The sequence below is a fragment of the Populus trichocarpa genome, chromosome 14 (assembly GCF_000002775.5).
Source record: "Populus trichocarpa isolate Nisqually-1 chromosome 14, P.trichocarpa_v4.1, whole genome shotgun sequence".
Lineage (NCBI taxonomy): Eukaryota > Viridiplantae > Streptophyta > Magnoliopsida > Malpighiales > Salicaceae > Populus > Populus trichocarpa.
Window position 1 is genome coordinate 2,709,562 of NC_037298.2, and position 19,274 is coordinate 2,728,835.

The window sequence follows — 19,274 nt, forward strand, 5'->3', positions numbered from 1 at the left end:
CTAATCACTCAATGATCGGGTTATCGTTTTATTTTCCTCTAGGATATGGGATTTTAATTCACATGACTGTCACTTTGATTTTTACGTTGTTTATTTTCATGGATTTTTTTTTATTTGGTGTTTCTTTTATGATTTTTTTAAATGTAGCACATTATTTTATGTTATATAAATATAATTAGAATAATTGATCAAAGTTGATAACCCCCAGTCAGGTCATCCAACTCGGCACACGAGTCAAACGCCTCACTGGAAGCCCACGCAAACGTTGTTGGGCCTGAAATAATCTCACATCTTAATGAGCGCAGACCTGATACCCGAAGCTGCAGTTTTTACCTTTTAGCAGTAGAGCTAGAAAGTGAAGACACTTGAAGTGCTAACCATGGAGAACTCGAAAACAAGCGACAAGCTATCTGCCTTTTTAGAATCTGGAATTTACAGATTCGAGAATTCAAATGTTGTTTTTATTGACCCGGTTCGAATGTTAAACCGGTCCTATACCCGCTTCAGGTCTTCACCATCTGCCTACTATTCTCGTTTCTTCGATTCCAAAGAAACTATTGTAACTTCAGATTCAAAGAAACGAAAGCGAAAGGAGAAGAAGACACCCCACGACTTAAACGAAAGAGAACAAGCTGCTACTCTGCGTCACCAGGTAACCATAAATTCGCTGCCCATTTACTATTATTTGGTGTTTATGATTGTGTGTGCATTTATTTTTTATTCTGATCCTGTGGCAGCAAGCGAGGCCTATGTTGTTGAAGGCCCATGGATTTTTGATGGAAGCTACTGATCTCTTAGCGATTATGAAGGATTTAAGGGGTGGCAGTAATATCTGTTCTTCAACAGAATTGAGTGAACAACACTCTTTTATTGAGCTTGGAAAGGTCTGGCAAGCTCCTCTCTATGAAATCGTTCTTAAAGGTGCTTGGAAGGGGTTAGAAAGAGTGGTTCCTGTTTTTAACAATTTGGTTGTTAACGAGACAAGTGATGATATGGAGGCAGAATTTCTAAACAATAAATATATATTGCCAAGAGAGAGTTGCTTCTACATGGTATGTTCTGTTGATCTTGTCTACCTCTTTTAAAGTAGCCAGCTTTAGCTTCATGTGTCTATTCAATTTGGTATCTTTCGATTTATGATTCTTTAAGGCTGCTTCTTTTTCTGGGGGAGCAGTTGATTGGCTTTCCTGTGGAGTTTGTCTTACTTATTTTTTTGCATGTTTTTTTTTTCCTTCTACCATGTGGAAGTCTGATTTGGGGCAGGTTCACAACCTTATTCACGGTAATTACTTTCTAGTAGCCATTGTTCTGCATATTTCTTTTCCTGATCATTTGACTCCATGTTGCATCGGAAGAAAAATATAGAGAGCTTTGGAGGTTAAGCATCAAGATATAGGGTGTTGAATCCATTCTAGCAAGGAACATCCTTTGTCTGCTAGTCTTGGGATCCATTTGTATTATCAGGCAATTGCTAGTCCTGCCAATATGATTTGATAAATGGCAGCTCTATATCCAGCATCCTATGTAGTTTTAAGAAACGAGTGCTAGTTTACGCATAAAATTTCTTACTTGTTCTATTGATCAATGGCAGCTCCATTGCCAGCATCCTTTGTAGTTTAAGAAATGAGTTATGCATAAAATTTATTACATGTTCTATTTGTCACTCATTTTTGTTCTTAACGTTGCAGAATGCAATGTTGGCTTCAATCTTATAGTGATCGATCCACCATGGGAAAATGGAAGTGCTCGTCAAAAACTTAGGTAGACATTTCCATCCATATAGGATTTCATTAATTTCCATCTGGTTGGTTAAAAGTTAGCTTTTAGTGATAGTTGTTTCTTTTTCCTGTAAGTGCATTTTCGGTTATAGAAGTATTTGTCAAACAACGTATGTTTTTGGTACATTACTCCAGCATGTGGAAATGAGCTGACTTGTGAATAAATGATGGGAAAAAAAGTTTCACTTACTTGACTCTGTACGTAGGAGAAATTTTGAGCTGCAATTGCTGTCTTCAACAAGTACCTTTTGCCCCAATTTGAACATCAGTAATTATGTCAACCTCGTCCTTTTTTTCTTGTCATATAGGTACCCAACTCTGCCAAACTGGTATTTCTTATCCCTTCCTATTAAGCAACTTGCTCATCCAGATGGTGCACTTGTAGCCTTGTGGATGACCAACAGAGAGAAATTGCATAATTTTGTTCAGAAAGAGCTATTTCCTTCATGGGGAGTCAGTCACGAAGCTACTTATTACTGGCTGAAGGTGATCCCTCCCTCCCTCCCATACTTATTAATGGTTATCATTCCATTGATTGTGTTTTACTCAAACATTACAGGTGAAAGCAGATGGCTCACTGATTAGTGATTTAGATCTCTTTCATCATAGACCTTATGAATGCCTTCTATTGGGCTATTTTCATGGACAGGTGAGAGTATGAAGTTTCAATGGATTTGGATTTAGTAATAATACCTGAATGTTCTTTGTCTGGTGTTTCTTTAAACTCTAAATTACTGGTTCATAGCTCATCCTGTTGATTTATTTTCCAGGGCACAAATTCTAAACAGCCGCCAAGGCTGAGACCTATAAAACATGATCAAATCATCATAAGCATCCCAGGGGAGTACTCGAGGAAGCCTCCAATTGGAGGCAAGTTTGTTCTGACGTGGTATTAACATTTTCACATGCACACACACTATCAGAAATTGGTGTTGGCAATCACATCTCCTCTTACCACTTGCCGTCAAGGTTATTCAATATGCGACTTTTTCTGTACTACTCATAGATTCTTAATGCTTGTTCTTCCCTTGATATCAATAGAGTTGCTGCTGGAGCATGTTCCAGACTTTAAACCTGCTCGATGTATTGAACTATTTGCTAGAGAGATGACAGCTGGATGGACTTCTTGGGGAAATGAACCTCTTCATTTTCAACAGTCGACATCTTTTGTAAGGGATGAGATCGATGATACATCCTGATGAAGGCACTTTTGTAGTGAACTTGCAAGGGAGCCTGGAGCTGTTGGCATCCCTCTTTTCCAAATATATGCTCCTTGTAAGTTGTTATTATTATTACTATTATTTTTCCTTTCTCATGTCCTTCTGAAGTGGTATCGTTATAGATTGAGAGGTTTGGACTAGCCTTCCAAGTGTTGTTTTCGCTTGAACAGGTTTCCTTGATTTTTTCCTTTTTGTATACGTATTATTACCCATGCCGTTAACAATTCATTTTGCCTTTTGTGAAGCCTTGTCTGGATTCTCTCTTCACTTCACAGATTACATTTGCGTGCAGGTAGCAAGCAGGTGGTGAACTGGTTTGGTCACCATGTTCAAAAGCCAACCAGTTCCGGAACAAGAGTCTAAGTAGTGTGTTATTGTGGTCACTTTGCCGGTCCCAGCTAATGGAAATGATTTTTTTAACATGTGCAATGAGTATTCAGATCAGGCAAACGAGATTAGGATAGTGAAGGAGGAGAGGATGTTCTGGGATATTCATGGAATGCTTTTCCTGATATTCAAAGATGCATAAAAGTTTCACTAGGCAATCTGGAGTAGATTGAAACAACCTGAGCCCTTCCTTGTGTTTGTATCACTTCTCCCAATTCTGTACTTGAGACCGTGAGGCATCTCAGAATTTCCCAGTAAAGGATGTACTTGGTAGGTCTAGAGAAAAAGGTCCCACAGAGAGTCTAACATCGTGCACGCTTGCGAAGGATTTCTGACCACCGGCAACTGACCTGAGGGTTGTTTGTGATTGCTATAACAAAATCACCTGCCACTATACTATCTCATGACCTATCTGGGCAAGTGATCATCCATGCCGTAACAATCCTATCCATGTGTTCTTGTGTTTGTCTCTCATGTGATAAGTCTGTAATGCAATCTATCAAATATTTCACGAAATAGGTTCTCCTGTAAAGAATGAAAAAAAAAAGGTTACAGGAGAAGGAGCTTACCATTCTGCAGAGCTTTAAAAAGAAAACAAAGGAAAAGGACTGCAACTAGAAAAGTTTCCAGCTCCTGCAAATAGCATAAAACTGGCTTTGAAATACATGTATCGGAAGAAGCTTCGTGTTGTGGAACTTGTACTGAATCTCTTGCTCAATCCAATTAACTAAAGAGCAGCAGCTGTTACACTTGTCGCCATAAATTCGTCCATTTCTTTTCTTCCATGTGCAATAAGTTGCAGCATTTCCATGCAACCTCGTTAAGACAACAAGAAACATCTGTCTTGCAAGTTCATTCTTTCCCACTGGTATTTAGCATTTTACATCCTCTTCATCCGAACTTTTACAAAGAACACAGGTTGTATCCATTTGTCTACCCATAAGAATTCGAATGAGCATGAGAGCCCAAACCATTTAATGGTGGGTTCGGATTAAGCTTATCCGAGCCCACCATTCATATGATTTGGGCTAGGATTTACTCCTAGAGATACACCAACTCGAGCCCGAGAGAACTTAAGATTTAGCCTGGATCTTACTAACCTGAATCCACTCCATCTTGGTGGTTTCGAGTGAAGCTTGTCCGAGCTCATTACTCATGGAGTTTGGCCCTGGGTTATTCATGAGAGATCCACCAACCTGAGTCCACGAGAGCTCAACGCTCAACCCTGGTTCGATACCGGCAAAAGGGATTTTTAATGTTGAATATTTTGCTTTTGGGAAAAAAACGAACAAGGTAAACTATAAAGAACATAATCACGACTCTTTCAATTCATTTTTTTTTTTATCTCCAGCTAGTTGTCCAAAGCTATTTAAAGGATATTTAAAAATGTAGATTTTTTTATTTAAAAATATATTAAAATAATATATTTTTTATTTTTTAAAAATTAATTCTACATCACCACATCAAAACAAATCTAAAACTATAAAAAATAATTTTTAATTAAACCCTAAATAGCAATCCCAAACCAACACTTCACCTCGAAAAAAAAGTTTAAACCTGCGGTTTTAATGTGCAGAGGCAACGTGCAGGAAATAAATTAAAACAATTCTAACAAATAATAAATTTGGGAATTTTACTGATTGTATTTGCAAACAAACATTGCTCTTCCGGTCAGCAAATTGACAGTATTTTCATGGAATAACAATACATGCTAAAATTAAAAAAAAATTCCAACTAATGAATTTCTTGTAAAATCTCAACAATACCCCTACTACATGGCGGCATACCACGTCCGACTGCACAGCATCTAAGCAATACGCATACTCTCTCGCACTCAACAAACGAAAGCCAAGAAACTGCGGAGCCGTGCACTATAAATGCGAGTGCGAAGCAGTTTCTCTGCAGAATAGGAGAAAAACACACTAGAGAGACACCCCGTCTGCAAACTCTCTCTTCGCTTACCTCTTCAAAGTCTAAAATTCTCATTGATTTTAATTTGCTCGAGCAGGTCTGATTCCTTTTTTTTAATGTTCTTAATTATAATTTTCGGAGTCCTATGTATCTGTAATCAATTCCCTTGTTTTCTTTTCTTGAGTAATTCTTAGTCTTGAAATTTGCTTAAACTTATCAGGTTGATCAGACAAAGCATAATCAATAGATTTTGGAAACAAAATAATGGGTTTACTAATCTTTAGCTCTCAATACAAGAACAGATATTAGTTAATCAAGCCAGGTTGTTTGAGTTTGAAGATCAACTCAGGCTATACTCAAGCCACTAAACCCTCCCAAGTCCTGGCTCAATGGATCCGATTCTTAGATCCATAGGTTATTTTCCTTTCTGGGTTATTGTTAATTAATTAGCACGAAGAATGTTTTGATACCTAAGGAAATAAGTGTTTTGGTTGTGTTTGTTGATTAGGATAGGTAAAATTTAGCCAAGAATTTATGTTATGCTATCATGTTAATCTTCTTTTCATGATAAATTGGCTCAAATAAGGAAAAAAAAGTATTGAAATATATTTTTATTGACCAATTAGAACCTATTCCTAAGATTCATATGGGTTTAAAAAGGTTCAATATACAAACGTTGTGAAACTTTTTGAAGAACAATCAAGAAAACCTTATGAAAATTGAATGTTTTTGCATAGAAGATGTAAAACATATATTAAATATAGACATATATTTCTATTTTTTTTTCAAAATTTGAAAAAGTAATTTGAATCTTTAACATAATCCATATATTCGTAAAATATACCAAAAATCTAATTGAATAAATGTTATCTGCAGTGAAGCAACTATTCAAAGAGAAAATACTAAAATTATTATTTAGTATAGTTTCATTGGAAATAACTTGGTGCACGAGGATACAGAGTCGTTGAATCAAGATGTCAATCCATTACTAAATTTTCTGCTCCTTTTCTTCTGGCAGGCATAATGATTAAATTGTTCAAGGTAAAGGAAAATCAGAGGGAAACTCAGAGTGCAGATGGGAAGCCTCCAGTCAAGAAGCAAAGTTCTGGGGAATTACGTCTTCAGAAAGGTAATTCTTGGTTTGATATACTCGGTTATAACAGCATCATGAATGACACAAAATTAGGCACAATTCACACACTTTGACAAGAGTTTGAGGGAGCTGAAAATGCAAGAACAGGACCAAAGTGCACGATACAATCTACTAGATCAAGGCTGGAACTACTGAAGGAATGTGCTTATTTCCTCAGCCCATTCTTCTGTCCACTATTTTATGGGCACTTGGTTCCATCTTTGGCTAGAAAGATCAAGGCTGGAACTACTGAAGGAATGTGCTTATTTCCTCAGCCCATTCTTCTGTCCACTATTTTATGGGCACTTGGTTCCATCTTTGGCTAGAAAGTACAGAACGGCTGCAGGAAAGTTTTCTATATGAGAGATTATACATGAATATTTCTATTTCCTCTTAATTCATATCTGTATGTTTACCCTTTGGCTTGCAGATATAACTGAGCTGAACCTACCGAAATCATGTTGCATATCCTTCCCCGATGGAAAGGACAGCCTGATGAACTTCGAGGTCACCATTAAGCCTGGAGAAGGATATTACAAGTAATTTGAAAAACCCTTACACCTGTGCTCAAAATCTCTGGCTCATTCCCTTACCTATGGAATTGCCTTTTTCTTCAAAAACTCTCTTTTTACCTTGTCATAGGGGTGGCAAATTTGTGTTCTCATTTCAAGTTTCACCTCTCTATCCTCATGACGCGCCATAAGGTCAAATGCAAGACGAAGGAATGGATGCGATGTTTGGTTCTGCCATCAATCTCTCTCAACGACAGTACTTGCCTAAGCATTGTGATCACACGGAATTTCTTTGCTGTTTGCAGGTCTACCATCCTAATATTGATCTGGAAGGCAATGTGTGCCTAAATATTCTTCGAGAAGACTGGACACCTATCCTAAATATAAACATCATCATCTATGGATTGTTTAACCTATTCACGGTATCTACTTTACAACTAACTTTATCTAACCATTTAGCCCACAAGAAACAAGACCCTTTGATGACTTGTGATCTTGAATGTCTTAATGTGCAGCAACCAAATCATGAGGATCCTCTGAATTCTGATGCAGCTAATGTGTTGAGAGATGATCCGGATGAGTTTAAATCGAACGTGAAGAGGGCAATGAGTGGTGATTCTTTAGGAGATGCTCACTTCTCTTCCTGCCTAACTTAGCATCCTAAGGCATAATTAAGTAGCAGTATAGTCATCTCTTGGTGGTTAATCAAAATTTAATGCATTCAAATTCTCTAGCAAGCTTTGTGTGTTCTAAAGTCCGCCCTTGCTGTTTGCATGGATAAAATATTCGGGCATTTTATTGATTCACAATCTTGAATGTGTCCACGCCCATAAACTTCCTAGATGAAGAGAGCCTTGCTGAATTGCAACCACTGATCTTTCCAATCAAGCCAAGAGGATTCCAAAGATTTTGTACTGTATTCTATTTTAATTTTCTCCCTTGCCATCGCACAATCAAGTGAGTTTGGCATGATTTAACCTAACTTTTCATTTTGAATTTCACCTAATTGTTAAATAAAATATAACAAAAAAGAGTTAAATTAAGCATGTTTGGTAAAATCTAATGGCTAAATGATTCAAACCTTCCCCGAATCTTTGTTATATAAAAAAATTTATAAATTTTATATAAATAAAAATATGATTTAATTTTGAACAAACTTATTCATCTAACTTAAAAAAAATTTCTAATTATATAAAAAAACTGAAATCGCTAAAAATCTATGAATCAATACTCTTATGACCATGTAAATTTATTAATTATTCAAGGTATTATTTAATCAAGGTGTTATTTAAACTTCAAATTTAAATTCAGACCCAAAGAAATATTATTTAATAAAAAATATTAATTTATTAAGATTATATGGTATTTGATAAAAATAATTTCAAATAATTCTGATTATTTGAGTGAAAAAAAAGACTAAAAGAAAAGAAAAGAAAAGGTGAATGTTTAATCAAACAAGGATAAGAAGAAATTGTGAAAGGGGAAGTGTACATGGAAGGTAAGGGTGGATCGGGTCCCAAGGAAGCCGGAACAAATCTAGAGGGTTTTAATTCGTTCAGTGTCTTTGGTCTTATCAGTTTCTAACAACTGGGAGAAGAGACACGTTCTCTCAAATGTTGGGTCCCACCCTCAACGGCTTGGACCCCATGTTTGAAATATTAGGTTATTACATGACAGGTACCGTAAACATGACATAAACCCACACACGCGGCAAGTTCCCCGGCCCCACTCTTTCTTATTTTTTTCAACAAAAACAAGCGCCAGAGCAAATTCGCGTGCTCAAACAGACACACACCAGTCCATGGTTGCTTCAGCATGGAGGATTAGCCTACAGAATTCGTGATTTCGTCCTTTTAATACTATTTTCTCTCTCTCAAATATCATTTCTTAACTGGATAAAATTATTTATTTTAAGTGTTTATTTGTTATTTTGTTAGTTTATGCTTTTAAAATTATTTTTTAAAAATTATTTTTATGTGTCAAAATATCAAATGGATTCTTCTTAGATATTTTTGATATAAAAATAAAAAAATAAAAAATATTATTTTAATTTAAAAATACTCACTCGATATTACTCAACACGCTAAATCTGATAGTTTGATCAATTTCAATTATTTTACAAGTTAAGTCATAATTTAATTAATTTGATCAAATATGATTTATTCTTGACTTAATCAATATTAATATTTTTTTTAAATAAAATAATATTATTTTAAAAATAATTAATTTGAATTATTAGATCTGCAAAAATCCATGATTCTGCCATGATTTAATTAACCTGACCAATACCGACCAAGTCAACATTAATAATTTTGTTATAAAATGAAATAATATTTTTTTTTTAATAAAAATAAACAATTCAAATTAACTTAATGACTCACAAATTAATCTAATAACCAAGTTGATCAGACATGAAACTGAGTCTAGCATACAACCTTTTCATGTAATGAAACACACCCTATCATTTCTAGCGGTAGTAACAGACTTTTCCTTTTTCTTTCTCGTCTTACTATATAAAGCTTTATTAAAATAAATCCCCAGAGAGAGATCCTTCTATTATACTTCCAGCCAATTAAAACCGTCTTCCTTGTGAACTTCTCTTCTCTTCTTCCCTGTCTTTTCCTTTTACTCGAGGGAGTTGTGTATACAGAGAGGGAGAGGGAGAGTTTGTGGTGGGCTGTTGTCGGAAAATGACGTCAGATGGGGCAACCTCGACGTCAGCTGCAATGGCGGCAGCTACAAGGAGGAAGCCATCGTGGAGGGAGAGGGAGAATAATAGGAGGAGAGAGAGGAGGAGGAGAGCTATAGCTGCAAAAATATTTACTGGGTTAAGGGCTCAAGGGAATTATAATTTGCCTAAATATTGTGACAATAATGAGGTATTGAAAGCTCTCTGTGCTGAGGCTGGTTGGGTTGTTGAAGAAGATGGAACTACTTATCGCAAGGTATGCTATATATATGCCCCTGTTTTTCCTTTTATGGATCTGCACTTATTGCTTTCCATTCACCTTGTTTTCCTCCCTTTTTTAGTCAGATCAAGCTTCTATCTCAGCTTAACATACTCTTTTGTATTTGGTTTTTTTCATGCTTAATTGCTACTACTACTCTACTAGGTATTGATTTGAGCATTAAGGAATCTAAGATTTAACATCCGGTCAATTGATGCTTAAAATGTTAATAAAAATGGCTTTAATCTGAAGGGTTCTTTTTTTAAAAAAAAGAAGAAGAAGGGAAACTTGAAATTTATTGAATTAAGTGTGATTAGATATCCCTGATCGATTAAATAGGCTGTTCTCTGTTCTTTTTCTGTTTTAAAGCGCTTAAAATCCAATTAATTAAGCTTGAATTGCTGTGATCTGATTCTAATCACCTTTCGTTGCTTAACCTGAAATTTCTTCACCAATGTTTTATTGTCTTTATGACCCTTTATGGTTAGTGGTAATGATTTCTGATAATAGCAGTGCTTTGTTTGATTGATTTTTAATGTCCAGGGACACAGGCCACCTCCTATTGAGATAGTAGGTACTTCGACGAGGGTAACCCCATACTCATCCCAAAATCCTAGTCCACTATCTTCGTTGTTTCCCAGTCCAATTCCTTCCTATCAAGCCAGTCCCTCCTCCTCCTCGTTTCCTAGCCCTACTCGTGGCGATAACAATGCCTCTTCTAATCTCCTTCCATTCCTTCGAAGTGCCATTCCATTGTCTCTTCCTCCTCTTCGAATCTCAAACAGTGCGCCTGTAACCCCACCTCTCTCGTCCCCGACCTCAAGAAACCCCAAGCCAATTCCCAACTGGGATTTTATTGCCAAACAATCCATGGCCTCCTTTAGTTACCCATTCAATGCAGTGTCTGCTCCGGCTAGCCCAACTCATCGTCAATTTCATGCTCCAGCCACTATACCTGAATGTGATGAGTCTGATACATCCACTGTGGAGTCTGGTCAGTGGATAAGCTTTCAAAAGTTTGCGCCTTCTGTGGCTGCAGCAATGCCAACCTCTCCTACCTATAATCTTGTGATACCCGTGGCTCAGCAAATTTCGTCTAGCAATTTGGTCAAAGAGAGTGCAGTGCCCATGGATTTTGAGTTTGGTAGTGAACAGGTGAAACCATGGGAAGGAGAGAGGATTCATGAAGTAGGATTAGATGATCTAGAGCTCACACTTGGAAGTGGCAAGGCTCAGAGTTAGAGCGAACTAATACTATATATCAGTAAAAGTCATGGCAAGGAAATGCAGGAACATAAGTGAAGTTTTCCTTTTCTGGTTTGTGGTTCGCAAGCTTGGTTTGGAAGAGCATTTGCAGTTTGTTTCTTTGGCGCGAAGTACATTTCCCGAATCAATATTGGTTCTTGAAAGGAAGTAAATTTTCATGTTTATTTAGTTTCTGTTTCTTTTACTCATTTGATGATTAAATTTACCAGCTGAATTGTTTGGAATGTTTCACAAGCATTACATGTAGATAGTGTGGGATATTTCTCAGTGTGATACAGACTTTGAAAGAACCTGCTGACAACATTAAATCATTTGTTGATGTTTTACTCCACTAAGTTAATGAATGTTCCTTGCTACAAACACCTTTGTATTTCAACGCTGCTTTCTTTTGTCTTTCAAATCTGTTCTCCCGGCTACGGTATATGGTCATGGTGTTCATGATCCTCGCAGCATATCGCGTGCTCATCAAATGAGGCTGGATTTTGAATGGCATTGCCCGACAAATCCCACGTTCACTCGTATAGAGACTCAACACTAAAACAAGGGAATGGGAATTAAGGAATTTAAATAATGATTACATGAATGGTTGTTATGTAGCAATGTCATCTGCTGTCGAACCAGAGGGGTCTGGTTGCCATCCGTATCTTTTTACTGGAAATTTCTATGTCGCTTATCATTTGCACCGCTCGTGTTATCCGCCAAGCTGAATGCAATGATTTGTTAGCACGAAAGTTTTCCAGGTTTGTGCATTGCATCCAGCCCATTGCTGTGTAGCCCTTCATCAAACCACCCTGCTTGATAACGTCACTTTAAGTGTATTTTTTATAAGCAGTAGTTTTTGGCGGGTGTAGTTTAAAAAATTAAATCTAAAAAAAATTATAAATTATATTTTTTTAAAAGACTTCAAAAGAGAGTTTTTAGTGAAAAATATACAAAATTATAATATATATTAATTAATTAAATATTTTTTAAATTATAGTTGAAATAAAATATAGTTTTCAACTATACCTACCACACTTCCAAAAAAAAAATCCAAAATGATTATAGATGTGATTTAAGAAAATACTAATCTTCTTGCAGGGCCTTCATATAAATTACTAACACATACCGAGGGAAGTAGAGCATGCAGGAACTCCTAGTGTAAGCAATTTAATGTAAAAAAAACACCAACAGATTTTTCCTCAAGGGGGTGTGTGGCCTCGTGTTTTTAAAAATATTTTTTTAAAATTAAAATTTTTAGTGTTTTTAGATTGTTTAGATATATTAATATCAAAAAAATAAAATAAAATATATTATTTTAATATATTTCTAAATAAAAAATATTTTAAAAAATAGCGGCTACCAATACTACAAGCTTTCTCTGCAGTAAAGATTTTCATGATCGAAGGATTTTAAATATCGTTTATGTCCCTACAAAAATGATGTATAATGACATTTATAAAACGTTATGATACGCAGAAAATTGTCATTATAGACAGTGGCACGGGGGGAGCCCCTGCAAGAAAATGCCCCTTCCTTGTAAATATTTTGTAATTTTAATAAAAATAACTGAATTTTTTTCTTTGCCCCCTCTAATTTATAATTTGCCCCCCCTAGAAAATGCCCCTCCCTTGTAAATATTTATAATTTTAATAAAAATAATTGAATTTTTTTCTTTGCCCCCTCTAATTTATAATTTGGCCCCCCCTAGAAAATGCCCCTCCCTTGTAAATATTTATAATTTTAATAAAAATAACTGAATTTTTTTTCTTTGCCCCCTCTAATTTATAATTTATTAAAGGTTATTGCAAAAGTGTCGCAATTCTCTAGAGTTTTGTTCTTTAATTCAAATTTTAATATGAAATTCTCATTTATTTAATTCATTTTCTTTGAACTAATATAATTGTTGATTCATAAATTTGATAAATATTAGAATATTTTTAATAATTTCTTTTAACAACTGATCGATAAATTGCAATATAGCAAACTTATCAAAAAAAAAAACCCATAAATAATTTTCAAGCTAATTTTTTATTTCATAGGTAGTCCTTCCCTTCTAATGCTTCAAACACCTTATTTTCATTAACCTTTTCAGCTTGTGTATTAGTATCCTTCAATATCTAAATAAAAATTTTATTCTATAATTTTGTGGGGAAAAAAAAAACCATGGTTAGTTTAGTGAATTAATTAGCTAAGGAATTCAAATTAAAAGCATGAATCCTTGCTTTCCCCTTTCCGTTACAAATGACTTGCCAGTCCCGAAGATAGATTTTAAAAGAATCATGCTTTACATGAGACATGGAAAAGAAGGTTTGCAACAATATAAATCATTAGACAGAGAATTTGTTTTTTAATAAAAACAGAAACAGATGGTAATGTGTTGTTAGGTGCATCAAAAGCTTCATGCTTTTAGTGTCCGACAGTATAATAATTTTTGTTTTTGATACATTTTAAAAGTGTAATTTACTTAAAAAAATATCAAATTAATACTTTTTAGTGTTTTTTTAGTTTTGATATGTTGATATTAAAAATTAAAAATTATTTTGATTTATTTTCAAATAAAAAAAATCATATACCACAATACCAAACATATTATTCTAGCATAATATAATTATAATTGTTCAACATGACTGGTAACTCAATTTGATAAGAAATAAGTTCATCTAAGAAATTCCAAACAAAATTTAATCCAAATTGATTTTTTAATAAAAAAAATAAATATTAACTTGATAAATTCAGTTGATGTGCTGAATCCGATCAAGTCAATAATGAGGATTTTCTTTTTCTTTCAAAAAGAATAAATAATTGATCCAAGCTGATAAGTTATGCAAGCCTTTTTCCAAGGTTAATCCTTCAATCCGACAACCATGAACATAACACACATTTTCCAATTGAATTTGTTTATAATTTCGCATGAACATTACACGTAGATTGTAGATAACGTGAGATGTTTTTGGTCAAGAAGGAGGAGCTTTACGGGGCTGGCTTTGAAGGGATGGCCAGACAACACCCACGTTCAGACATTTAATAACGAAACAAGAGCAGAGAAAGAGAGGAATATAGATAAGAGGGGATCGATATAAATATGATTATATGATTAGTTGTTGTGAATCAAGTCATCTCACTGTCTGTATGGAGGGCTATGGTTTTGATTATTTATTAGAGATTCATTAATAATCAAAATAAATCTATTTATTCTTCTTGATGAATAGGTTTTAAAAAGTTAGCCAAAATAATAATTATAACTAAATAAATATTCATAGATGGTAGAACTCGAGGACCACAAAGCGGTGATGACTGAATGATGAGGGTTTTTTTTTTTTTTACCTCCCATCTAATTTGGTGCTGGATTTTGAAGGAATTAGTGGGTACATGCTGAGTTATTTTTCATGCAAACTTAAAGTTAACGAGATAAACAGCATGCTTGAACACCAATTTATAAAATTTACCACTATCAAATAACAATGATTTTTTTTTATTACAGTAATGTTTGGTTAGGAAAAGGATACACAAGTGGAAGAAGAAACTATGCTGCTTAGAAAATCCAGATGAGATTACTGACATTACAAAAGAACAACTGCTCTGCTACTTGTCTTGCTATAGTTTTATGAGTGTGATTAGTCAGGGAAAGGGATATATGGTTCAGACGGATTAGTTATGAGAAAAGCATGTGTTCCCCAAAGCTTTAGTAACTATCTCTATCTCTTGACTCTTGGGGGGTTTGAAATCCTTTTCGACGTCTGCATTGCATTCTTGGTATCGGAAGCATGATATCAGATGATCATTAGCAATTCCTGCCACTTGCATGAATGAATAAACAACAGTGGGTCCAACGCAGCGGAACCCTCTTTGCATCAGATCCTTGCTAATCAGTTCGGCTTTTGGGGTCTTTGCAGGTACTTGGCGCCCATAGCGAAAACCATTTCTTAATGGTTTCTGGTTCACAAACCGCCAGCAATAGTTGCTGAAGGAACCAAATTCCTGCTGAATCTGCAAATTAAGAGCAAAAAGAAGCTCATTAGCTTCTGTCATTTGTGCAAATGAATTTCAACTTGATGCAGCATTGGTCCAAGTCCAAAACTTAGTTGCTCTTGGATTTGGATTGCCCCCTACCCCAAATCAGCCAGCGAACAAAAAGACAAGTTCAATGTTCTCTCGTTGACACTGATAAGATGATCCTCTCTGTTTTCGCATTTCTAGTGTCATTAGAATGATGCGAAATCCAAATCTTGAAAACTAAATTAAGATAAACCACGAATTGAGCCCTTTAAATTTGTCTATGCTTGCAACCTCCACTAAACTCTGCCTCCCACAAGCAATTTGCAACAATACTGGGAGGCTGTTGGATTGATAACTTAATTACCTTGAGCATCTGTTTAGCATTCTCCACTATTGCACGAAGCTTTGGTTCAGATAGCAACAGATTCCCATTAACTTTCAATGATAGGAGCTTCTTCTCAGTAAATTGTGCAATGGATGATGGGTCAAATTGGTCAAACAGCTTCCTGACAATAAAATACAACAAAAACATCACCTAAAATTCATGAAATCTATTTTTTTAAAACCAATAAACATAAAAAGTGAAGACCAGCATACCTGAATATGTCTCTCATGTGAAGAATTGCTAGCCAGCTGAGTTCTGCTAATGCTTGTGAAAATACAAGTAACTCAAACAGCTTCCTGTCATCATGAACTGGAACTCCCCATTCTTCATCGTGGAAAGACATATAAAGTGGGTCTGTGAATAAAAGTACCATGAAGCAGACCTTAAAAGTTAGTCAATTTAGTTTCCAATAAGATAGGTTGACAGTTCAGGCAACTTGGAGAAACTAGGGAAAACAATAACCTGAAAATAACACAAACTTGTAAATTGAGATAACTGACCAAAACCTATACCATGTTAGTAGAATTCAATGAAATTACCCGTACGTGATTCTACCATCTTGATAGGCGGCCCAAAAGCTACTCTGCTGATTGCTCATTGACACGCTATTAGAACATCTAGCACTAAAAACTATTCATGGTATTGGTTTTTCAAGGACTAGTTCAAACTCTCCATTTTGTCAATAAAGTGAAAACAATCCATGGAAATATTTTGCATCTTCTAGGTACTTTGTTCATCTTGTCCATGTACTTCAGAGATCTATATGTAATTGCTAAGAAACTTTGTGATTTTACCTCAGTTTATTCAATAACAATTTGACGAGTCAATAATAATCTCACGGTATGTGCAAGAATTATCTCTGGATCTGGGCTTTTAGTATGGTAATAGATTTCATCAATAGTAATATGTCACAATTTGAAGCTGATTCAACAAGAAACTTGTTATGTCTCAACCTCGGTGCAAAGAAACTCATATTCGCTACTTTGGCAGTGCTACCAGTCACGTTATAAAGGATGCTATTATGCTAAGCTGGATCAAAGAAAGACAGCAAACTCAAATTTATGGCAGTAGCATGGCTCAATCTCATCTTTTAGTACGAAAACTCCTTTTCCAAACCTGTAAAATGATGCCTATTTAAGAAATAAAGACAGGATGAACACAAATTACCACATTAAGCAAATAGAAAAGCATCTTTGACCAAATAATGACACAATTGCTGGTATAACTCATGGATTTTCAGTCTTTCTTAGTGTTCTACAGTTACTAAGAAGCTATGCCAAGTAAAAACTTCCCAACAGCCCCATCATCTCAAACTTCAATACCTTGGCTGGATTCTCATCTTCCACTTCACCACATTTGTTGCTTACTCGCCCTGTTTAATTATTAACCAAATCTTGCATCTAACTAACAATCCAGGAATAAAACCATTCGTAAACTGCTGCCATCTTCACTATTTCCAGCTACCATTTCCTCAAAATTAATCAATTATATGATCTCAAACACTAAAACTCAGCTAAACCAACCAAGAAAAGCATCAACCTTCTTAATTTTAAGCAACTAAACTATCCCCTGTTTTCTATTGTTAGAGAGTGATATAAAATCTTTAAGCTTTAGTTTTTGGATCGGTGATTCTTTGAAATGCTACTAGAACCTCAATGATCAAGCGATCAGACGTTTAAATCTCATAACTCCATTTAATTAATAATAGTAAGTGCACGATAACAATAAAAATGCATATAACCTTAAAATTCACTAATTTCTTACCAGAATTCGGAGTAATCCAATCACACCTTTTAACCGGCCCATCTTTCTTCGACGAGGCATCCTTAATTTCACCTCCATTAGGAACATCCTTGACTTGTTTTATTCCATTACGCTTCACATTCCTTCCAGAACTTGAAGAAGAAGAATAAGAATCCGAAGAACACGTGCTATCCACTGACAAGTTATTCTTAACAGCAGCTTGAGACATTTTCTCCACAGGTTTCTTTGGTTTCTGCAGTGATTTCTTTAAAACCTCAATCTTCCTTTTAGCCTCCTCCGAAACCCTAACTCTGTTTCCTGCCGGACCAAGTATCGCTCGTGGTGGCTCCTGCATTTGTTTTTCAGCCGATCTTAGCTTAGTAGCCCCAGACATTGCTGCAAATAACTGAAATTGAGTACAAATTGAGGTCTTTTGGGGCTTCAAGAAATGGAATCAGTCAAGAGAGTCAAATGCAGTGGTTTCGAAAGGAAATTTGAAGGGCTGGAGAGGGTAAGATGGGAATTTAAAGAGAGAAAGGGTTCGGGTAGCAGGTGGGCAGAGAGAGCAGATGTGAGGGGAGAGCAAGGGAAGGAGGGAAAGGGCATAAAAACGGTCTAAGGCTTCTGGAGGTTTTAAAAAGGGAAGCCTGGAGATGGCAAGGCACCGGTTACAGCAGGTCATGTTGCTTGCGTGTCGGTCGCCTGAGACCGTTTTGGTGTTTGAAAAGGACGGGGATATGAGCTCATTTTCCGAGTTTGCCCTTCTTGAATGAATACAAATAAAGGTCATGGGATTTAAATTAGTTAAATCTTGACTTTGCATATATCTTTAATGGACTATGAGAGTTACATTATAACCACCTCTCAAGTGCCCAAAAAAAGCATAATCAACTAAGGTCATGGATGTATTAATTGATAATTATGGTAATGATTTCATTCCTTTTTCATTAGATTTAAGGTTTCGAGATAATGTTGAAAAAAGACAAATCTAATGGTCATTAGCTTATGCCAAAATAGCATCATTATTTGGAATGAGAGGAAATGCATGATCATTACCACTTCAATAATGGCATCCTCCTTGCCTAGATGATCCCATGAACCTCATTTCTTTTAACCATTAATGTAATATGAAATGTTGAAAACAATTACGATTAGTTTAGAATATAGTTATTAAATCCAATCATGTCTGGCTGGTTGATATAAAAAACTCGCAACTCGATGAATAAAATTTTGTTTCAACTAGAAAAAATATTGACTTAGCTAAAAACTAGATTGATCCATGATTTGATTAATTTAATCAAATTAATTAAATCAACACTAATGATTTTATTTAAAATAAATAAATAAAATGATGTTTTAACTAGAAAAGAGATTTTTTTTCTTCTGATCAAGATCTTGGATCGGGTCTGACAAGTATGCAAACACTACAATGAAAACATGAAGAGTAAAGTGGCGAGGGTAAATGTGGTATCTTGAGGATAAAGAGCAAGACTGGGAAATGGCGGTTAGAGTAGGAAAGGAGCAACCTTAGGCAAGGTGTCAAGATCAGTTGGCAATGCAAAACTGGGTGTCGTGTGAAGGGGGCATGGCATGGTGGTGAAGTTCCTTACCGTTAAGAGAAAGAATCCAAAGACTCCCGAGCTCACCAGAAGAAAAAACCAAAGCAACAACAAGAGTGGGCACCTAACGGCTATGTAGTCCTCTGCTCTATCCAGAAAAATACGAGAATGGGCCTGGGCTGCTTTTGTTTGCTTTAATGATAAGTTTCTAGAGTGGGCTACAAGCGGATAAGGAATTTGAACCTTCACTGCTGCTTTTCGTGCCTGCTTGGCAACATGCCAGGTGCAGCTTTCGCTTTTGTTTGGCTACGATGCAAACTACGTTTTACGTTTAAAAACATCTTTTTTTTGTGCCTTTTTTTTTCTTCAAACGCAGTTTACACCGTAGTGAAATTAATATATGGTTTAGAAATCAAATTGAAATCATGTTTTTTAAAATTTTTAAATTTATTTTG

The 19,274-nt window shown here is 35.5% G+C and overlaps 4 protein-coding genes across 7 annotated transcripts; 3 read left to right on the top strand and 1 right to left on the bottom strand.

Annotated features, from left to right (window-relative positions):
• Positions 1–308: 308 nt before the first annotated feature.
• Positions 309–4,082, top strand: LOC18105006 (methyltransferase-like protein 2). 3 transcript variants are annotated; one of them, XM_024584547.2, is made up of 9 exons: positions 309–652; positions 738–1,052; positions 1,249–1,282; positions 1,689–1,761; positions 1,985–2,264; positions 2,338–2,427; positions 2,549–2,648; positions 2,820–3,053; positions 3,274–4,082. In XM_024584547.2, the coding sequence occupies exons 1-8, from the start codon at positions 380–382 to the stop codon at positions 2,975–2,977; spliced, it is 1,323 nt and encodes a 440-aa protein (XP_024440315.2). In that variant the 5' UTR covers positions 309–379; the 3' UTR covers positions 2,978–3,053; positions 3,274–4,082. The 3 variants fall into 3 exon arrangements, with proteins under 3 accessions (XP_024440315.2, XP_024440314.2, XP_006375069.3); XM_024584546.2 differs by having other exon boundaries at positions 310–652; positions 3,291–4,082; XM_006375007.3 differs by having other exon boundaries at positions 312–652; positions 2,087–2,264; positions 3,291–4,082.
• A 1,112-nt stretch (positions 4,083–5,194) lies between these two features.
• LOC18105007 (probable NEDD8-conjugating enzyme Ubc12-like) lies at positions 5,195–7,857 on the top strand. 2 transcript variants are annotated; one of them, XM_052446785.1, is made up of 6 exons: positions 5,198–5,393; positions 6,315–6,425; positions 6,859–6,967; positions 7,071–7,127; positions 7,224–7,362; positions 7,456–7,857. In XM_052446785.1, exons 2-6 carry the CDS (start codon positions 6,320–6,322, stop codon positions 7,594–7,596), a joined length of 552 nt encoding a protein of 183 aa, XP_052302745.1. In that variant the 5' UTR covers positions 5,198–5,393; positions 6,315–6,319; the 3' UTR covers positions 7,597–7,857. The 2 variants fall into 2 exon arrangements, 1 of the variants encoding a protein (XP_052302745.1); XR_002977697.2 differs by lacking the exon at positions 7,456–7,857 and having other exon boundaries at positions 5,195–5,393; positions 6,315–7,163; positions 7,246–7,354.
• A 1,567-nt stretch (positions 7,858–9,424) lies between these two features.
• Positions 9,425–11,489, top strand: LOC18105008 (protein BRASSINAZOLE-RESISTANT 1). Its single transcript, XM_006375009.3, has 2 exons — positions 9,425–9,885; positions 10,432–11,489. The coding sequence occupies exons 1-2, from the start codon at positions 9,631–9,633 to the stop codon at positions 11,128–11,130; spliced, it is 954 nt and encodes a 317-aa protein (XP_006375071.1). The 5' UTR covers positions 9,425–9,630; the 3' UTR covers positions 11,131–11,489.
• A 3,065-nt stretch (positions 11,490–14,554) lies between these two features.
• Positions 14,555–17,883, bottom strand: LOC18105009 (uncharacterized). The gene is made up of 4 exons (XM_006375010.3): positions 17,282–17,883; positions 15,730–15,871; positions 15,497–15,638; positions 14,555–15,123 (listed from the first exon to the last, which is right to left on the bottom strand). The coding sequence occupies exons 1-4, from the start codon at positions 17,652–17,654 to the stop codon at positions 14,785–14,787; spliced, it is 996 nt and encodes a 331-aa protein (XP_006375072.1). The 5' UTR covers positions 17,655–17,883; the 3' UTR covers positions 14,555–14,784.
• Between the last annotated feature and the right edge of the window lie 1,391 nt (positions 17,884–19,274).